This window comes from Haematobia irritans, chromosome 4 (assembly GCF_050003625.1).
Source record: "Haematobia irritans isolate KBUSLIRL chromosome 4, ASM5000362v1, whole genome shotgun sequence".
NCBI lineage: Eukaryota > Metazoa > Arthropoda > Insecta > Diptera > Muscidae > Haematobia > Haematobia irritans.
In genome coordinates, this window is record NC_134400.1 from 204247605 (window position 1) to 204266498 (window position 18894).

General features: G+C 30.3%; 1 protein-coding gene across 15 annotated transcripts in view; it reads right to left on the minus strand.

The window, feature by feature from the left end:
- sif (guanine nucleotide exchange factor still life) overlaps window positions 1–18894 on the minus strand; it is a 335519-nt gene that overhangs the window by 95857 nt on the left and 220768 nt on the right. For all 15 annotated transcript variants that reach the window (XM_075307986.1, XM_075307980.1, XM_075307988.1 and 12 more), the window contains 2 exons: window positions 12619–12801; window positions 12342–12542 (listed from right to left, as the gene is read on the minus strand). In XM_075307986.1, coding sequence (XP_075164101.1) covers window positions 12342–12542; window positions 12619–12801 — 384 coding nt within the window. The remainder of the gene's footprint in view (window positions 1–12341; window positions 12543–12618; window positions 12802–18894) is intronic.

The following is an 18894-nucleotide window of genomic DNA, read 5'->3' on the forward strand; positions in this document are numbered from 1 at the left end:
ATCATGCGATTTGACGCCTTTAGACTATTTTTTGTGGGGCTACGTCAAGTCTAAAGTCTACAGAAATAAGCCAGCAACTATTCCAGCTTTGGAAGACAACATTTCCGAAGAAATTCGGGCTATTCCGGCCGAAATGCTCGAAAAAGTTGCCTAAAATTGGACTTTCCGAATGGACCACCTAAGACGCAGCCGCGGTCAACATTTAAATGAAATTATCTTCAAAAAGTAAATGTCATGGACCAATCTAACGTTTCAAATAAAGAACCGATGAGATTTTGCAAATTTTATGCGTTTTTTTTTTTTAAAAAGTTATCAAGCTCTTAACAAATCACCCTTTAATTTAGGCGAATGCTTCTGAGAGTCATCGAAATCATTGTCAATCATACGCCACAGTGGTCTAGCAATTTTTTATAAATCATAAGCACTAATTTCCAAATATGTAATTTAGGCGAATGCTTCTGAGAGTCCTCAAAATGATTGTCAATCATACGCCATTATGGCCTAGCAAATTTTTATAAATCATACGCACTATGTGGACACTTCGAAAAATATACACGAAATTTAGGTGAATGCTTCTGAGAGGTTTCCCTATAGGTTTTAACTACAGTTTCTCAAAATGTCTACTATTTCTTTGCTAAATAATCTCTCCGATTTAGAAATTTAATGAATCAAATTTTCCAATAGACCAATTGCCTTCATGGAATGTCATCAAAATCTTTGTCAATCATACGCCACAATGGTCTAACAATTTTTATAAATCATACGCACTAATGGCTTATTCATTGTTTTGAATTTTCACAAGTAATGGAATAATATAATCAATTTATTTAACCCTGTAACAAAGTTCTTTGTATAGATTCATATGAAATTTGTACTTAGAATTACTCCCTCCCACTAAAAACAAATCCATTTACCCAAATTTGGTGCATTATATTCACTGCTGACTAAATTCATTTATTGTCAATTTTGAAGAAAAAAAAACAAAAATCTCCCAATTATTTTGCATTCAAATAGTATTCCCAGATTTTTACAAATTTATTCAATTATTATAAATATTTTATTAACATTTAGTGCTGAATGGACAAAAATCACCAACAAAAAAAAGAGATAACTATTCGAAAAATGTCCATGCAAGTTTGTGTGAGTGGGTGTGTATGGGATGAACAATTCTTGGTTTTACGGAGAATTCATATTTCCAAATTAGTTTTCAATTGTGTTAAAACTGTTATCGATTTAGTATAGAGCTATAAATGAATTTAAATAAATTCATGATATAGGGTGAGTGAGGGTGGATGAGGTGATATATTCAGCTATATCCACTATAGTTCAATTATAGAGAAATTGAAAATAGTTTTGTTTTATTTTTTTTTTGTGAACAATAGAAAGAACTCGATTTGATGTTTATTCATGCAGTTTTATTTGATTTTTCCAAAATGGATTAAAATTTGAATCTATAGCCAAAATGATTTTGTTTTGTATTCATTGACTAACATTGAGATAAATGTTGTGGAAACACCTTTTGAAGCTATTATTTTGAGAAAATCGATTTGTTGTCCATATTTCATATTTTTGGTGGTATAGTCCCATAATTCGCCCTGTTAGTTTTTACAATTTAAAAAAAAAATAACTAAATTAAAAATAAAATCAATGCATTGGTTATAGTCTACTCTTCTTGGTCCGAGCATAAATCAATAGCGAAAATAATTGCTTCAGTTTCGATAGTTTTTTTTCTCTCTCTCTCTCCCTTTTAAGTAAATCACTAGCAATGCATGGTGTTTTTCTTGTTGTTATTTTTGTTTTGTTTTTTTTTTTTTTTTTGGAATTACATATTCATTTACAAGTGTCAAAGTCCTGTCGGATGTTGGTTGTTGCCTTTGTACCCGGTTTTTTGTTGGTGGTTTTGTTATTTTAACGGTTGTTAAAACGGACAAAGGAAATTTTTTGTCTATGGTTTGATGGACGGATGGATGCATGGGATTACTGTAATGAGTTATATTGTAGGAGGCCTTGATGTTAGGGGCCTCAAGCATATGCCAATATAATAATGAAAAAAATTGGTCTCTGTGGTCGTATGAGTGGAAATCGGGCGAACGATATATATGGGAGATATATCTAAATCTAAACCGATTTCAACCAATTTTGGCACGCATAGCTACAATGCTAATTCTACTCCCTGTGCAAAATTTCAACTAAATCGGAGCAAAAAATTGGCCTCTGTGGTCATATGAGTGTAAATCGGGCGAAAGCTATATATGGGAGCTATATCTAAATCTGAACCGATTTCAATCAAATTTGGCACGCATAGCTATAATGCAAATTCTACTCGCTGTGCAAAATTTCAACTAAATCGGAGTTCAAAATTGGCCTCTGTGGTCATATGAGTGTAAATCGGGCGAAAGCTATATATGGGATCTATATCTAAATCTGAACCGATTTCAATCAAATTTTGCACACATAGCTATAATGCTAATTCTACTCCCTGTGCAAAATTTCAACTAAATCGGAGTTAAAAATTGGCCTCTGTGGTCATATGAGTGTAAATCGGGCGAAAGCTATATATGGGAGCTATATCTAAATCTGAACCGATTTCAATCAAATTTGGCACACATAGCTATAATGCTAATTCTACTCCCTGTGCAAAATTTCAATTAAATCGGAGTTAAAAATTGGCCTCTGTGGTCGTATGAGTGTAAATCGGGCGAAAGCTATATATGGGAGCTATATATAAATCTGAACCGATTTTAATCAAATTTGGCACGCATAGCTACAATGCTAAATATACTTCCTGTGCAAAATTTCAATCAAATCGGAGTTCAAAATTGGCCTCTGTGGTCATATGAGTGTAAATCGGGCGAAAGCTATATATGGGAGCTATATCTAAATCTGAACCGATTTCAACCAATTTTGGCACGCATAGCTACAATGCTAATTCTACTCCTTGTGCAAAATGTAAACTAAATCGGAGTAAAAGAGTGGCCACTGTGGTCATATGAGTGTAAATCGGGCGAACGATATATATGGGAGCTATATCTAAATCTGAACCGATTTCAATAAAATTTGGCACACTTGACTACACTACTAATTGTTCTTCTTGTGCAAAATTTTAAGCAAATTTGGGTAAAACTCTGGCTTCTGGGGCCATATAAGTCCATATCGGGCGCAATATATATATGGGAGCTATATCTAAATCTGAATCGAGTTCTTCCAAAATCAATAGAGTTCTATTCTGAGCCAAAATACATACTTGTGCCAAATTTGAAGTCGATTGGACTAAAACTGCGACCTAGACTTTGATTACAAATATGTGTTCGCGGACAGACGGACATCGCTATATCGACTCAGGAGCCCACCCAGAGCATTTTTGCCACAGACACCATGTGTCTATCTTGTCTCCTTCTGGGTGTTTCAAACATATGCACTAACTTATAATACCCTGTCCCACAGTGTGGCGCAGGGTATAAAAAGAAAACACTGGAAATCAAGTAAGTAATGGAGTGGTTTTAGCGAATTTACTACGAAGTAGAAACGAGATGACCACCATTTTCGAGGATTCGCAAAGTGTTATTAATATCGAAATATTTTTTGTTATTTTTTATTATTTTATTGGTATATGCTATGTCTAGAGGCCCCTAACATCCAGACCTCTCACAATATAACATAACTCATTGCAAGTGAGTAATGGAGAGCTTTAAGAGAATTGACTGCGAGGAAGAAACGAGATGACCTCCATTTTCTGAGATTCGCATAGTGTTAGCGATATCGACAGATTTTCTTTCCAAACTAATATTCATGGCTTTAGAAAAAATATATACGAGGTTATCTGATAATTTTAAAACTTCAAATAACCAATTCCCCATATTGACAATGCAAACTTTCTTCAAAATACAATCTTATCAATCGATAATGCTTTAACTCTCTCGCTATGCTCTCCCAATTATGTTACTCTCTCGCTGTTGTCTCCAAGCCAACACAGCAAAACCAGATATACAATGACAACAAACAGTCAACCACATAACAGTTATTCCAACTAAAGCAATAACAACAACAATGGGATCTCTTTTGACTTTTGTGAATAAACAAAAATTAGAGGGATTCACTCTGAGAGTATTTCGATTGTTTCGTTATAAGAAAAATAAATTCATTCAATTTGCGATTACGAATATCGGAACATGTATACTCCCATGTCTACGACTGAGAACCATTTGCTGAGTAAATATAGCCTCAGGTTCATTCACAATAGAGGTTGTAATAATTGCTAGATCTTTATAACATTTACGGCCATTTTCATGTAGCTCCGTTAGGCTTTAACTGCCAGTTAACAGAAAGTAAATTGCAAATATCTTCTCTCCAGTTAACTTTAACTGAAAAATTTTCGTCAGTTAAGTTCATAACTGGCATATGGAATATATATGCAAGATGACAGCTTCGTCCATAATACGGTTTAAAAGCTGGTTAGTTAACGGAACACTAACGGAGCTTTATGAAAATGGGGGTTAAAGTGAAGAGTAATTTTTGTGTTTAGTAAAAATTCAAATCAATTTAATCCACTTCATTTCAATTCAATAAATTAAGGTCCTCCTCCATAGAGCCTGTATACTGCAGCAACTTGCAAAGAAAATTCCCAATGAAATTGTGTGCCATATGTTTATGGGTGTACGCTTATACAATCCTGTGTGGATTGTAAGCAGACATAATTCCTTGTGCAAATGAAGATACCAAATGACAGACAGAGGCCATACTCATACTCAACGACATTAACACAAACACATTATTGCTCTGGAATTGCAAATGTTCAAAAGTAAGCCGGCAATTGTGACAATGCAAGTAAGTTGCGTGCAGGTGTGTGTGTGTGTGAGTATGTGTTGATGAGGGATTCATTTGCATGACGATCAGGGATGGAAAATGCAGTACTATAGTACTATTTTCAATACTTTTTCACCCTGGTCAGTACCGTAGTACCCCCGCGAATGATTTAGTACCTTTTGTGTAGATATTATTGAGCCGATATCAGATTCATGGTACAATAGTTTTGACAAAATATTTTAATATTTTGAGAAAGTCTTTAACAAACTTATCTGCTGATAGTTTCTTACAAATTTGACAAAACAGAAAAGTTCATGCGGGAAGAAAATCTCGATTTTGTAAACGCCATAGAACAATATTTCTTGAATTAGAAGAATGTTTTAGTAGAAAAAGCATGTGATTCTATATTACGCTTCCACACGAACACTTTCTATATATGTTAAGAAGAAGAAAATAATGCAAACCATTACAGTCACGGTCGAAATAATCTACCAACACTACCAAATACTACCAACAAATATTATTTTCCAAAAATATATTTCTTCAGAAAGTTTTATCAAAATTTTATTTCTACAGAAAATTTTGTCAAAATTGTATATCTATCGAAAATTTTGTAAAAATTTATTTCTGTGGAAAATTTTGTCAACATTTTATTTCTATAGAAAATTTTGTCAAAATTTTATTTCTTTAGAAAATTGTATCAAAATTTTATTTTTATAGAATTTTTTTTTTCAAATTTTTATTTTTGTTGAAAATTTTGTCAAAATTTTTTTTTTGTCAAAATTTTATTTAAACAGAAAAATTTGGCAAAATTTTATATCTATAGAATTTTTGCCAAAATTTTATATCTATAGATTTTTTTTCAAAATTTTATTTCTATAGAAAATGTTGTCAAAATTTTATATCTATAGAAAATTTTGTCAAAATTTTATTTCTATAGAAAATTTTGTCAAAATTTTATTTCTATAGAAAATTTTGTCAAAATTTTATTTCTATAGAAAATTTTGTAAAAATTTTATTTGTATAGAAAATTTTGTCAAAATTTTATTTCTATAAAAAATTTCTCAAAATTTTATTTCTATAGAAATAAAATATCTACTAATCTACCATAACATAACAGTAGAATTCTACCAACTGTAGCGACAGTGATTACATTGCTACGGTAGTTTTTGTAGGCGGATATAAAACAAAAAAATATTTAAAATTGGGGTCAACTCAACAAAATTTTATTTTGTCAAAATTTTATTTCTATAGAAAATTTTGTAAAAATTTTATTTGTATAGAAAATTTTGTAAAAATTTTATTTCTATAAAAAATTTCTCAAAATTTTATTTCTATAGAAATAAAATATCTACTAATCTACCATAACATAACAGTAGAATTCTACCAACTGTAGCGACAGTGATTACAATGCTACGGTAGTTTTTGTAGGCGGATATAAAACAAAAAAATATTTAAAATTGGGGTCAACTCAACAAAATTTTATTTTCTTTAAAATTCAGTCTAAGGGAGCTCTTGTCAATAATCTTCCAATGGGATTTTTGTCGATTTTGGTGAAAAGTACTTTTTCGCTCAAAAAAATACCTTTTTTGTACTTTCTTAAAAATTGTATTTTCCATCCCTGATGCCGATGCTTATGTTTTATTATTGTTGTTGCTTGTGCTCGTACATACAAATTATGTAATGCATGCATGCAAACAAGCATTTTCTGCGGTTTTCCGGACTGGCTTTATTGCAGTCATGAACCTCGCAAAAAACCAATGCATAGCATCGAATCGAATCAACCATTGATTGAATCTCGATTTTTTGTTTCTGCTACTGTGAATGTGTGTTCGTGTTTGTTTTATAGCCTTTGGAAAAGTACAATAACAGGATTTTTGTTTTAAATATCCCTACTTGTGGTCTCTTCCACAATTGATTGTTGCAATGAAATGGTGCAAATGCAACTTGAGGCTAACAACAACAAAGTACTTAGAGTCCCGTAAACCGTGTTACGTTACCCCATTTTTTTATTCCATTGCACAGTATTAAATGGGCTGAACTGTCGGCTTCTATGTTTCATGCTAATCCTCCATCGCACTACAGATGTGGGGGATGACGAGAGTATTGCTTGATTAATATTGGTTTTTTGGTAATTGTGGAGTTCTTCAGTTTGAGAGAAATCCATTTATTTCGATGGATATATTGAGAACACCATTGAAATTGGGATTTGGTAAATCCATATCGTGTCATATGAAATAAAAATGAACTTTTGAGTTAGGATTATATTTCATTTGATATATTGGTCAAACTAGAAATAGCAACTACAGTGAAAACTCGCCGATGTCAAGACTCCAAAAGTTGCCAAATATTGTATCCATATATGGTAGGTGTCCACTTCGGAATTTGGAGTTGGTGAAGCGATATCGAGTCATAGGAAATAAAAATGAACTGAAATGAACTAGGATTAAGTTCCATTGATCTATAGATTGCCACAAAATAATCTACAAAACTTTGAAGAAAATTTTACCAAAAATCAACCAAACTAAAATAAACTTATATTGAAGTTTTTGGCTTTTGACTTAGATAGATGAATCAAAATTTTCAATAATATCGAATTTATTGAAAATTTGGTCCTAATTTTATTTCTATAGAAAATTTTGTCAAAATTTTATTTCTATAGAAAATTTTGTCAAAACTGTATTTCTAAAGAAAAATTTGTCAAAATTTTATTTCTATAGAAAATTTTGTCAAAATTTTATTTCTACAGAAAATTTTGTCAAAATTTTATTTCAATAGAAACTTTTGTCAAAATTTTGTTTTCAATAGAAAATTTTGTCAAAATTTTATTTCTATAGAAAAATTTGTCAAAATTGTACTTCTATAGAAAAATTTGTCAAAATTTTTTCCCATAGAAAATTAAAAAAAAAAATATATTTTATAGAAAATTTTGTCAAAAATTTATTTCTGTAGAAAATTTTGTCAAATGTTTGTTTCTATAGAACATTTTGTCAGAATTTTATTTCTATAGAACATTTTGTCAAAAATTTATTTCTATAGAAAATTTTGTCAAAATTTTATTTCTATAGAAAATTTTGTCAAAATTTTATTTCTATAGAAAATTTTGTCAAAATTTTATTTCTATAGAAAATTTTGTGAAAATTTTATTTTTAGTTCTGTAAGAAATTTTGTCAAAATTTTGTTTTCAATAGAAAATTTTGTCAATTTTTTTTTCTATAGAAAATTTTGTCAAAATTGTACTACTATAGAAAATTTTGTCAAAATTTTATTTCTATAGAAAATTTTGTCAAAATTTTATTTCCGTAGAAAATTTTGTCAAAATTTTATTTCTATAGAAAATTTTGCCAAATTTTATTTCTATTGAAAATTTTGTCAAAATGTTATTTCTATAGAAAATTTTGTCAAAATTTTATTCCTATAGAAAGTTTTGTAAAAATTTTATTTTTATTTCTGTAAGAAATTTTGTCAAAATTTTGTTTTCAATAGAAAATTTTGTCAAAATTTTATTTCTATAGAAAATTTTGTTAAAATTTCATTTCTATAGAAAATTTTGTCGAAATATTATTTCTATAGAAAATTTTGTCAACATTTTATTTCTATAGAAAATATTGTCAAATTTTATTTATATAGAAAATTTTGTCAAAATTGTACTTCTATAGAAAATTTTGACAAAATTTTATTTCCATAGAAAATAAAAAAAATATATTTCTATAGGAAATTTTGTCAAAAATTTATTTCTATAGAAGATTTTGTCAAAATTTTATTTCTATAGAAAATTTTGTCAAAAATTTTATTTCTATAGAAAATTTTGCAAAATTTTATTTCTATAGAAAATTTTGCAAAATTTTATTTCTATAGAAAGTTTTGCAAAATTTTATTTCTATAGAAAATTTTGTGAAAATTTAATTTCTATAGAAAATTTGGTCAAAATTTTATTTGTATAGAAAATTTGGTCAACATTTTATTTCTATAGAAAATTTTGTCAAAATTTTATTTCTATAGACAATTTTGTCAACATTTTATTTCTATAGACAATTTTGTCAACCTTTTATTTCTATAAAAAATTTAGTCAAAATTTTATTTCAATAGAAAATTTAGTCAAAATTTCATTTCTATAGAAAATTTTGTCAAAATTTTGTTTCTATAGAAAATTTTGTCAAAATATTATTTCTATAGAAAATTTTGCTAAAATTTTATTTCTTTAGAAAATTTTGTCAAAATTTTATTTCTAGAGAAAATTGTGTCAAAATTTTATTTCTATAGAAAATTGTGTCAAAATTTTATCTCTATAGAAAATTTTGTCACAATTTTATTTCTATAAAAAATATTGTCAAAATTTTATTTCTATAGAAAATTTTGACAAAATTTTATTTCTGTAGAAAATTTTGTCAAAATTTTATTTCTATAGAAAATTTTGTCAAAATTTTATTTCTGTAGAAAATTTTGTCAAGATTTTATCTCTATAGATTTTATTTCTGTAGAAAATTTTGTCAAGATTTTATCTCTATAGAAAATTTTGTCAAAATTTTATTTCTATAGAAAATTGTGTCAAAATTTTATTTCTATAGAAAATTTTGCCAAAATTTTATTTCTATAGAAAATTTGGTCAAAATTTGATTTCTATAAAAAATATTGTCAACATTTTATTTCTATAGAAAATTTTGTCAAAATTTTATTTCTAGAGAAAATGTTGTCAAAATTTTATCTCTTTAGAAAATTTTGTCAAAATTTGATTTCTATAAAAAATATTGTCAACATTTTATTTCTATAGAAAATTTTGTCAAAATTTTATTTCTATAGAAAATTTTGTCAAAATTTTATTTCTATAGAAAATTTGGTCAACATTTTGTTTTCAATAGTATACTTTGTCAAAATTTTGTTTTCAATAGGAAATTTTGCCAAATTTTTATTTCTATAGAAAATTTTGTCAAAATTTTATTTCTATAGACAATTTTGTCAAAATGTTATTTCTGTAGGAAATTTTGTCAAAATTTTATTTCTGTAGAAAATTTAGTCAAAATTTTATTTCTATAGAAAATTTTGTCAAAATTGTATTGCTATAGAAAATTTTGTCAAAATTTTATTGCTATAGAAAATTTTGTCAAAATTTTATATCTGTAGAAAATTTTGTCAAATTTATTGAAAATTTGGCCCTAATTTTATTTCTATAGAAAATTTAGTCAAAATTTTATTTCTATAGAAAATTTTATTTTTATAGAAAATTTTGTCAAAACTTTATTTCTATAGAAAATTTTGCCAAAATTTTATTTCTATAGAAAATTTTGTCAAAATTTTATTTCTGTGGAAAATTTTGTCAAAATTTTATTTCTATAGAAAATTTTGTCAAAATTTTATTTCTATAGAAAATTCTGTCAAAATTTTATTTCTATAGAAAATTTTGTCAAAATTTTATTTCTGTAGAAAATTTTGTCAAAATTTTATTTCTATAGAAAATTTTGTCAAAATTTTTTTTCTGTAGAAAATTTTGTCAAAATTTTATTTCTATAGAAAATTTTGCAAAAATTTTATTTATGTAGACAATTTTGTCAAAATTTTATTTCTATAGAAAATTGTGTCAAAATTTTATTTCTATAGAAAATTTTGTCAAAATTTTATTTCTATAGAAAATTTGGTCAAAATTTGATTTCTATAAAAAATATTGTCAACGTTTTATTTCTATAGAAAATTCTGTCAAAATTTTATTTCTATAGAAAATTTTGTCAAAATTTTATTTCTGTAGAAAATTTTGTCAAAATTTTAATTCTATAGAAAATTTTGTCAAAATTTTACTTCTGTAGAAAATTTTGTCAAAATTTTATTTCTATAGAAAATTTTGCCAAAATTTTATTTCTATAGAAAATTCTGTCAAAATTTTAATTCTATAGAAAATTTTGTCAAAATTTTATTTCTGTAGAAAATTTTGTCAAAATTTTATTTCTATAGAAAATTTTGCCAAAATTTTATTTCTGTAGAAAATTTTGTCAAAATTTTATCTCTATAGAAAATTTTGTCAAAATTTTATTTCTATAGAAAATTGTGTCAAAATTTTATTTCTATAGAAAATTTTGTCGAAATTTTATTTCTATAGAAAATTTGGTCAAAATTTGATTTCTATAAAAAATATTGTCAACATTTTATTTCTATAGAAAATTTTGTCAAAATTTTATTTCTATAGAAAATTTTGTCAAAATTTTATTTCTATAGAAAATTTTGTCAAAATTTTATTTCTATAGAAAATTTTGTCAAAATTTTATCTCTATAGAAAATTTTGTCAAAATTTGATTTCTATAAAAAATATTGTCAACATTTTATTTATATAGAAAATTTTGTCAAAATTTTATTTCTATAGAAAATTTTGTCAAAATTTTATTTCTATAGAAAATTTTGTACAAATTTCGTTTCTACAGAAAATTTTGTCAAAATTTTATTTCTATAGAAAATTTTGTCAAAATTTTAATTCTATAGAAAATTTTGTTAAAATTGTATTTATATAGAAAATTGAAGTCCCTTTTAGTTGGTGAGGAATATTTTAATAGAATAGACCAAAACGTCAAGAATTTTACCAATCTACCCTACCGTAAACAATCAACCATTTTTGGTAGAATTCTACCAACTGTGGCAACCGTGTCTATCGGTCCGTATAAGAACAAAACCTACAGTGATAACTCCCAGAAATGGACACCCCAGAAGTCGCCTAAATTTTGTATATATTGGAGGTATAAATTTTAATTTACGGTAAGGCTATTATAAATTATAACGATTGTTAGAGAGCTAAGATACCTCATGGTCAAAAGAAAATACACATTTTTGTGTATCGCTTCATAAGTCGTTATAATGATGAATGAAATTACACTTGGTACGGCTCGAATTCAATGAAACAACACGAGTTCAAGTTTAACCTTTGCCCAAGAGGCAAAATGTATACGATTCTTCACCAAAGCGAAAAAAATGTTAGAAGGATTTTGCAGAGATTTCGTGAATGTGGTGAATTTCTGATTAATTTGGTCTCTGAAAAAATCTTTCATTTGGGTTATATGGGTATTTCTAAAAAAAGGCAAAAAATAAGTCATTCAAAATAAAAATAAGTCATTCAAAATAAAAAAAAAAAAACATTTTTTACCATTTACGAAAAATCACTTTTTGAAATTAACAGTTCAGTGGAATAACTCAATTGACCTACTAAAGAACATTTTCTTGCCATATTTTTAGGCGTTTTTATGATATCACGTTGTAACACTATAGCATCATACTGTTATAAGGCCTTTGGGGAGTTTTCTCTTTTTTTCTCTCTCTCACAGTCTATACTCTACACAAACATATATGAGAGCATTTCCTTATGATGATATAGTCTAATATATGTTTGTGTATAGTAGAGAGTGATAGAGAGAGGGACTAGAGGCAAAATCTAACGGTTATGGTGTTAAGAGGAGATTAGACCTATGTCCAAAGTTGGAAACTTTTGCAAATGAGTGGGAATTAAAAAGAGAATGGGTGTCAGCTAGTCTAAATTCTGTTCTTAAATTCCCTTGAAAACTTACCTGCATTGAACGACGACTTGAACCACTATTCGAGCGTGATAACATAGGTGGTCGCCTTTTAGTAGCACCACGACCAGCCAATAGATTATTGAGTAGAGAGGGTGAACGGGCACAAATGAAGGCATGGAAGGAGGAAACCGTAAAAACGCCCAATTTATTGAGGGTATTTTTAGTGGGGCGTGAGACATGTGTGAGTAACGACTAGAAAAGAATAAAAGAAAAACAATAGGAAAATATTAAGAAAAATATTTGTTTCTTGATTCAAATTTCCACTCACTTTAGGATTGGGTAACTCCCCACTTTGCAGTGAGGCCATATAACAACGTAAACGGAATTGCTCACAATGTAAACGTTCCAAATTCTCTTCCCATTGTAGTATTTGACCTTGAATCTGTAGGCGTGTATCTTGATCGGTGACCACTGATTGTTGTAATTCAGCCATATGTTTTAATTTGTGATCCTGCAAAGAGAGAAGGAGAGAGAGAAAGAGAAATGAGATTTTTTTTTTTATAAAGAATAAAACTCAACTCAAAAACAATGGTAACAAAATTATTGTGTGTAAGGGTCTTATGCTATATACCCAAACACACTGCGACACACACACACAAATATATGCGATATTTAACTCTCATGTGTATATGTTTGTTCTCTTTCTTATATGTTTACAACATGTTGCCAACATTGTATACGTTTGCCATTATTTGCAACGCCCATTAGTTGAGTTTCTGGTTTTTTGTTTGGTTTGTCTTGTCGCTGCTTCTTGTTCTCCATCATATTTTGATTTTTATTTCTTTGATTCTTGTTTATTTTTACTGTGGACAATTGTGTAGATTACTGGTTTGTGCATGTGTGTGAATATAGTGTTCTGTAGATGCATACAAATTTATTTATCTTCCCCCAAACCATTACAAAAGGGTTTTTTGTGCAACAAGACAAAAAAAAAAAAATGTTCGAACAACCAAAGCATCTTCCCTTCCTGTAATGATATCCTGCATAGTGTCCATGTGTTTTGTGGCCCTAATTCAGATTCTGATGATAATTCATTGTCGCTCATATGTTCTTTAGTATTATAGGCATTGACACTGGTGCACAGAAATACCTTCGTATATATTTATATTGATTCAGTGATGGAATTTGGCTAGTTCTTCCAGAGTTATTACTCACATTGTACCAAAAGCTTCAAAATAATAACGAGCTCCAACACTTCAATGTCAAAAAAAAAAAAAAAAAAAAAAAAAACAAAAATGGGGTATGGCCCCATAAATCGTTATAATAATACTAGTAGTAGTTGGTTGGCAAACAGAATAAAATAAAAGTACAACTACACCTGAAATGATTAGGATCGAATAGAATGAAATCCTCACCATAAAAATAATTGACGAAAAATATATAAAACAAGATATATAAAACAAATCTAGTTCCAGTTTAACTGTTGCCAAAAATTCCAAATGAAATTCTTCACAAAAAAAAAAAAAATACAAAGGTGTTGCTTTGATTTCGAGAATTTCTGATTATTTTTGGTCTCTGACGATAACATTTATCGTCAGAGACTAGATGTGTACATGTAAAAAATGGTAAAAAATGTGTCAATCAGATATACTTTCTATTATAAAGAAAGTATATTTTTTTATTTAATTGAAAATCACTTTTTAAAATTGGCAATTCACTGAAGTTATCCAGTTTACTTGTTAAATAACATTTTCTTTGCATACTTTTAGGCGGTACTCGCATTCACTTGAATGTTATGACAAGGAAAAATTACTCACATATATGGTAGAGGGAGAGTTCAAGTGAATTGAGACGAAATCTACATAGTAGATGGGCGTTATGATGTGCTTTGACCAATGTCTAAGGGGAAATGCATAGCAGTTGCTTGTGGTCGAAGATGGTCACCACCATCAAAAAGGCAGCAGGTAGAGAGAATCAAAGTTGGAAATCTTTGTTGGTCATAATATCTCACATAAATGAGTGGGAAACCAAAAGAGAAGGAGAGTTAGTTTTTACTGTTAATTCTTATGGGATGAGTTGTGTGCTCACCTATATAAGTTCGTGACGTAAGTGTGTGCTAGCACTAGTTTACACCGAAAATGTACTTTTGATGAGAGGTGCTTTTTATATGTATTTTTATCTTAGTAAAGTAGTGTTATAACTCATGTACTAACCATGAAAAATCTTCTTGGATAGTACTTGAATATTATTTATATTATTTCGATCATTCACAATAGAAAAACAGTGTTTTTAAAACCTAAATACATGATAATTATTAAAAAAAATACTAATTTAAATGAAAACAAGTATATACGGCCGTAAGTTCGGCCAGGCCGAATCTTATGTACCCTCCACCATGGATTGCGTAGAAACTTCTACGAAAGACTGTCATCCACAAATTTCAACTCACATGGTTGTTAAATATCGTATACTACCACCACGTACCAAATTTCAAACAGATCGGATGAATTTTGCTTCTCCAAAAGGCACCGGAGGTCAAATCTGGGGATCGGTTTATATGGGAGCTATATATTATTATGGACTGATAGGAACCAATTCCTGCATGGTTGCTGGATACCCTATACTAACATCACGTACCAAATTTCAACCGAATGGGAAGAATTTTGCTCTTCCAAGGTGCTCCGGAGGTCAAATCTGGGGATCGGTTTATATGGGGCCTATATATAATTATGGACCGATATGGACCAATTTTTGCACGGGTGTTTGAGGCCATATATTAACATCATGTACCAAATTTCAACTGAATCAGATAAATTTTGGTCTTCCAAGAGGCTCCGGAGGTCAAATCTGGGGATCGGTTTATATGGGGGCTATATATAATTATGGACCGATATGGACCAATTTTTGCATGGTTGTTAGAGACCATATACTAACACCATGTACCAAATTTCAGCCGGATCGGATGAAATTTGCTTCTCTTAGAGGCTCCGCACGCCAAAGCGGGGATCGCTTTATATGGGGGCTATATATAATTATGGACCGATATGGACCAATGTTTGCATGGTTGTTAGAGGCCATATACTAACACCATGTATCAAATTTCAGCCGGATCGGATGAAAATTGTTTCTCGTAGAGGCTCTGCAAGCCAAATCGGGGGATCGGTTTATATGGGGGCTATATATAATTATGGACCGATGTGGACCAATTTTTGCATGGTTGTTAGAGACCATATACTAACACCATGTACCAAATTTCATTCCGGATCGGATGAAATTTGCTTCTCTTAGAGGCCTCGCAAGCCAAATTTGGTGGTCCGTTTATATGGGGGCTATACGTAAAAGTGGACCGATATGGCCCATTTGCAATACCATCCGACCTACATCAATAACAACTACTTGTGCCAAGTTTCAAGTCGATAGCTTGTTTCGTTCGGAAGTTAGCGTGATTTCAACAGACGGACGGACGGACGGACATGCTCAGATCGACTCAGAATTTTACCACGACCGAGAATATATATACTTTATGGGGTCTTAGAGCAATATTTCGATGTGTTACAAACGGAATGACAAAGTTAATATACCCCCCATCCTATGGTGGAGGGTATAAAAAATTGTTGGCCACAATCGACTACTCGACTTTTGATAGTAACCAATATCAACTAATACCTCATACACATTAGGCTCGAAATCTACTAAAAGTGGATTTGAAATCCCTTTTTTATAAAGTAAATGACAGTTGAAATCTAGTCAAAGTGTAATGTGAATGAGGTATAAACGACTTTTAATGGTACCGAGGGGCGTATGAATTATATTTTTTATTATGTTAAATTATTTCAATAATATTCATACGTGCCCTTGTACTATAAAAGCAATAACTATTTCAATATCTGAATTCAATTATAATTGCATTAAAAAAAAAGTATATACAGCAGTAAATTCAGCCGGGCCGAATCTTAAATACCCACCACCTTGAATCAAATATTATAATTTCCTTTGAAAATTTCAGGGGGGTTTAGGTTAAAGTGGCAGCCCGATTAGGGGCTCACTTAGACTATTCAGTCCATTGTGACTCTTGTTTATTTTTACTGTGGACAATTGTGTTGATTACTGCTTTGTGCATGTGCATGGGGGTTTGATGACAGATGTTCCCAAACAGAGCAGTTTAATCAGTAAACTTCCCGAAGATAAATTTAAAGAAGACTACGAAGATTATATCAGATTCAGGATTTATGAGAACCAATTTTATTTGAGTTTTAGAGGAATCATAAACATGTCGCATAAGCGTGCAAGAAGATGATGAAATTACTCCTTGAAATGAAATCTAAAATCTGTAGATTTTTACCCCCATTATTTAAATGATTACGGGAAGTAAAATCTGCAAATTCTACATTCAGTTTCAAGCAATTTTCATGATCAGTACGACTTCTATACCCTCAAGGAGAGAAATAAGACTATATGGAGGCCTTACCAAATGGACCGATAGAAACTAAATCCGATACACGGACCGTAGAAGTTTAAGAAGTAAAATCTGGGGATCGGTATATATGGTGGCTATATCAAAACATGGACCGATACTCACAATTTTCGGTACATCTTTTTTGGTCCTAAAATACTTTTAGATTTTCAATTTCAAGCGAATTGGATAAAAACTAAGGATTCTAGAAGCCCAAGAAGTAAAATCAGGAGATTGGTCTATATGGGGGCTATACCATAACATGGACCGATACTCGCCATTTGCGATACACCTCTTTGTGGTTCTAAAATACCTCTAGATTTGCAATTTCAGGCAAATTGGATAACAACTACGGATTCTCTAAGCCCAAGAAGTAAAATCGGGAGATCGGTCTAAATGGGAGCTATATCAAAACATGGACCGATACTCACTATTTTTGGCACACCTCTTTACGGTCCTAAAATACCTCTAGATTTTCAATTTCAGGCAAATTGGATAAAAACTAAGGATTCTAGAAGCCCAAGAAGTAAAATCGGAAAATCGGTCTATATGGGGGCTATATCAAAACATGGACCGATACTCACTATTTTTGGCACACCTCTTTACGGTCCTAAAATACCTCTCGATTGCCAATTTCAGGCAAATTGGATAAAAACTACGGATTCTATAATCCCAAGAAGTAAAATCGGAAAATCGGTCTATATGGGGACTATACCAAAACATTGACCGACACTCACCATTTTGCGCACACCTCTTTATGGTCCAAAAATACCTCTAGATTTCCAATTTCAAGCGAATTGGATAAAAACTAAGGATTCTAGAAGCCCTAGAAGTAAAATCGGTCTATATGGGGCCTATATCGAAACATAGACCGATACTCACCATTTTGGGCACACCTCTTTACGGTCCTAAAATACCTCTAGATTGCCAATTGCAAGCGAATTGGATAAAAACTAAGGATTCTAGAAGCCCAAGAAGTAAAATCGGTCTATATGGGGGCTATATCGAAACATAGACCGATACTCACCATTTTGGGCACACATCTTTACGGTCCTAAAATACCTCTAGATTGCCAATTGCAAGCGAATTGGATAAAAACTAAGGATTCTAGAAGCCCAAGAAGTAAAATCAGAGAATCGGTCTATATGGGGGCTATACCAAAACATGGACCGACACTCACCATTTTTGGCACACCTCTTTATGGTCATAAAATACCTCTAGATTTCAAATTTCAGGCAAATTGGATAAAAACTTCGATTTCTATAAGCCCAAGACCCCAAATCGGGAGGTCGGTTTATATGGGGACTATATCAAAACCTTGACCGATATATAGCCCATCTTCGAACTTGACCTGTCTGCAGACAAAAGACGAGTTTGTGCAAAATTTCAGCACGATTGCTTCATTATTGAAGACTGTAGTGTGATTACAACAGACAGACAGTCAGACAGACGGACATCGTTATATCGTCTTAGAATTTCTCCCTGATCAAGAATATATATACTTTATATAGTCGGAAATCGATATTTCGATGTGTTATAAACGGAATGACAAACTTATTATACCCCCGTCACCATTCTGTTGTGGTGGGTATGAAAAGTAATGATAAATCGGCTACTTTAAGTTAGTGAAATAATGCAGAGAAGGACTTCCCTGTATTTTATTTTCATTTATATGAAAAGGACTGTCATTTGATATTCGGAATGGCCAAATAGAGAGAAAGATTTAATGCAAATATAATAAAAGTTTTAACACGGCCGTAAAATTTTTTGATATTTGGCCACGTCTAGGATTTAATCCATAGTTGACTTTGTAATGCCTGCTTTCAACTTGGTGATGGAAGAACCCATTAAAAATGCACAGCATTGAGCCACTGTTTTTGTCTAGCATTATTATGGCAATACAGTAAAATTCAATGCATAGAATATTATGATATGACTTCAATAAAATTCTTTAAAAAGGAATTTAACTCTTTGACCCACTGTTTTGTCTCTGAAGACTGTCCTCCATATGTGTAGTATTTTCTTTGCCAAGAGATACAGTTGTGCTAATGTGTGTGTGTGTGTGAAGCATATTTCCCAGCTTTGCAAGAGGAATATGTGCATTCATATTGTATGTAAGCATACGTAAGCCTATGCGCGAGCGTGTGTGTG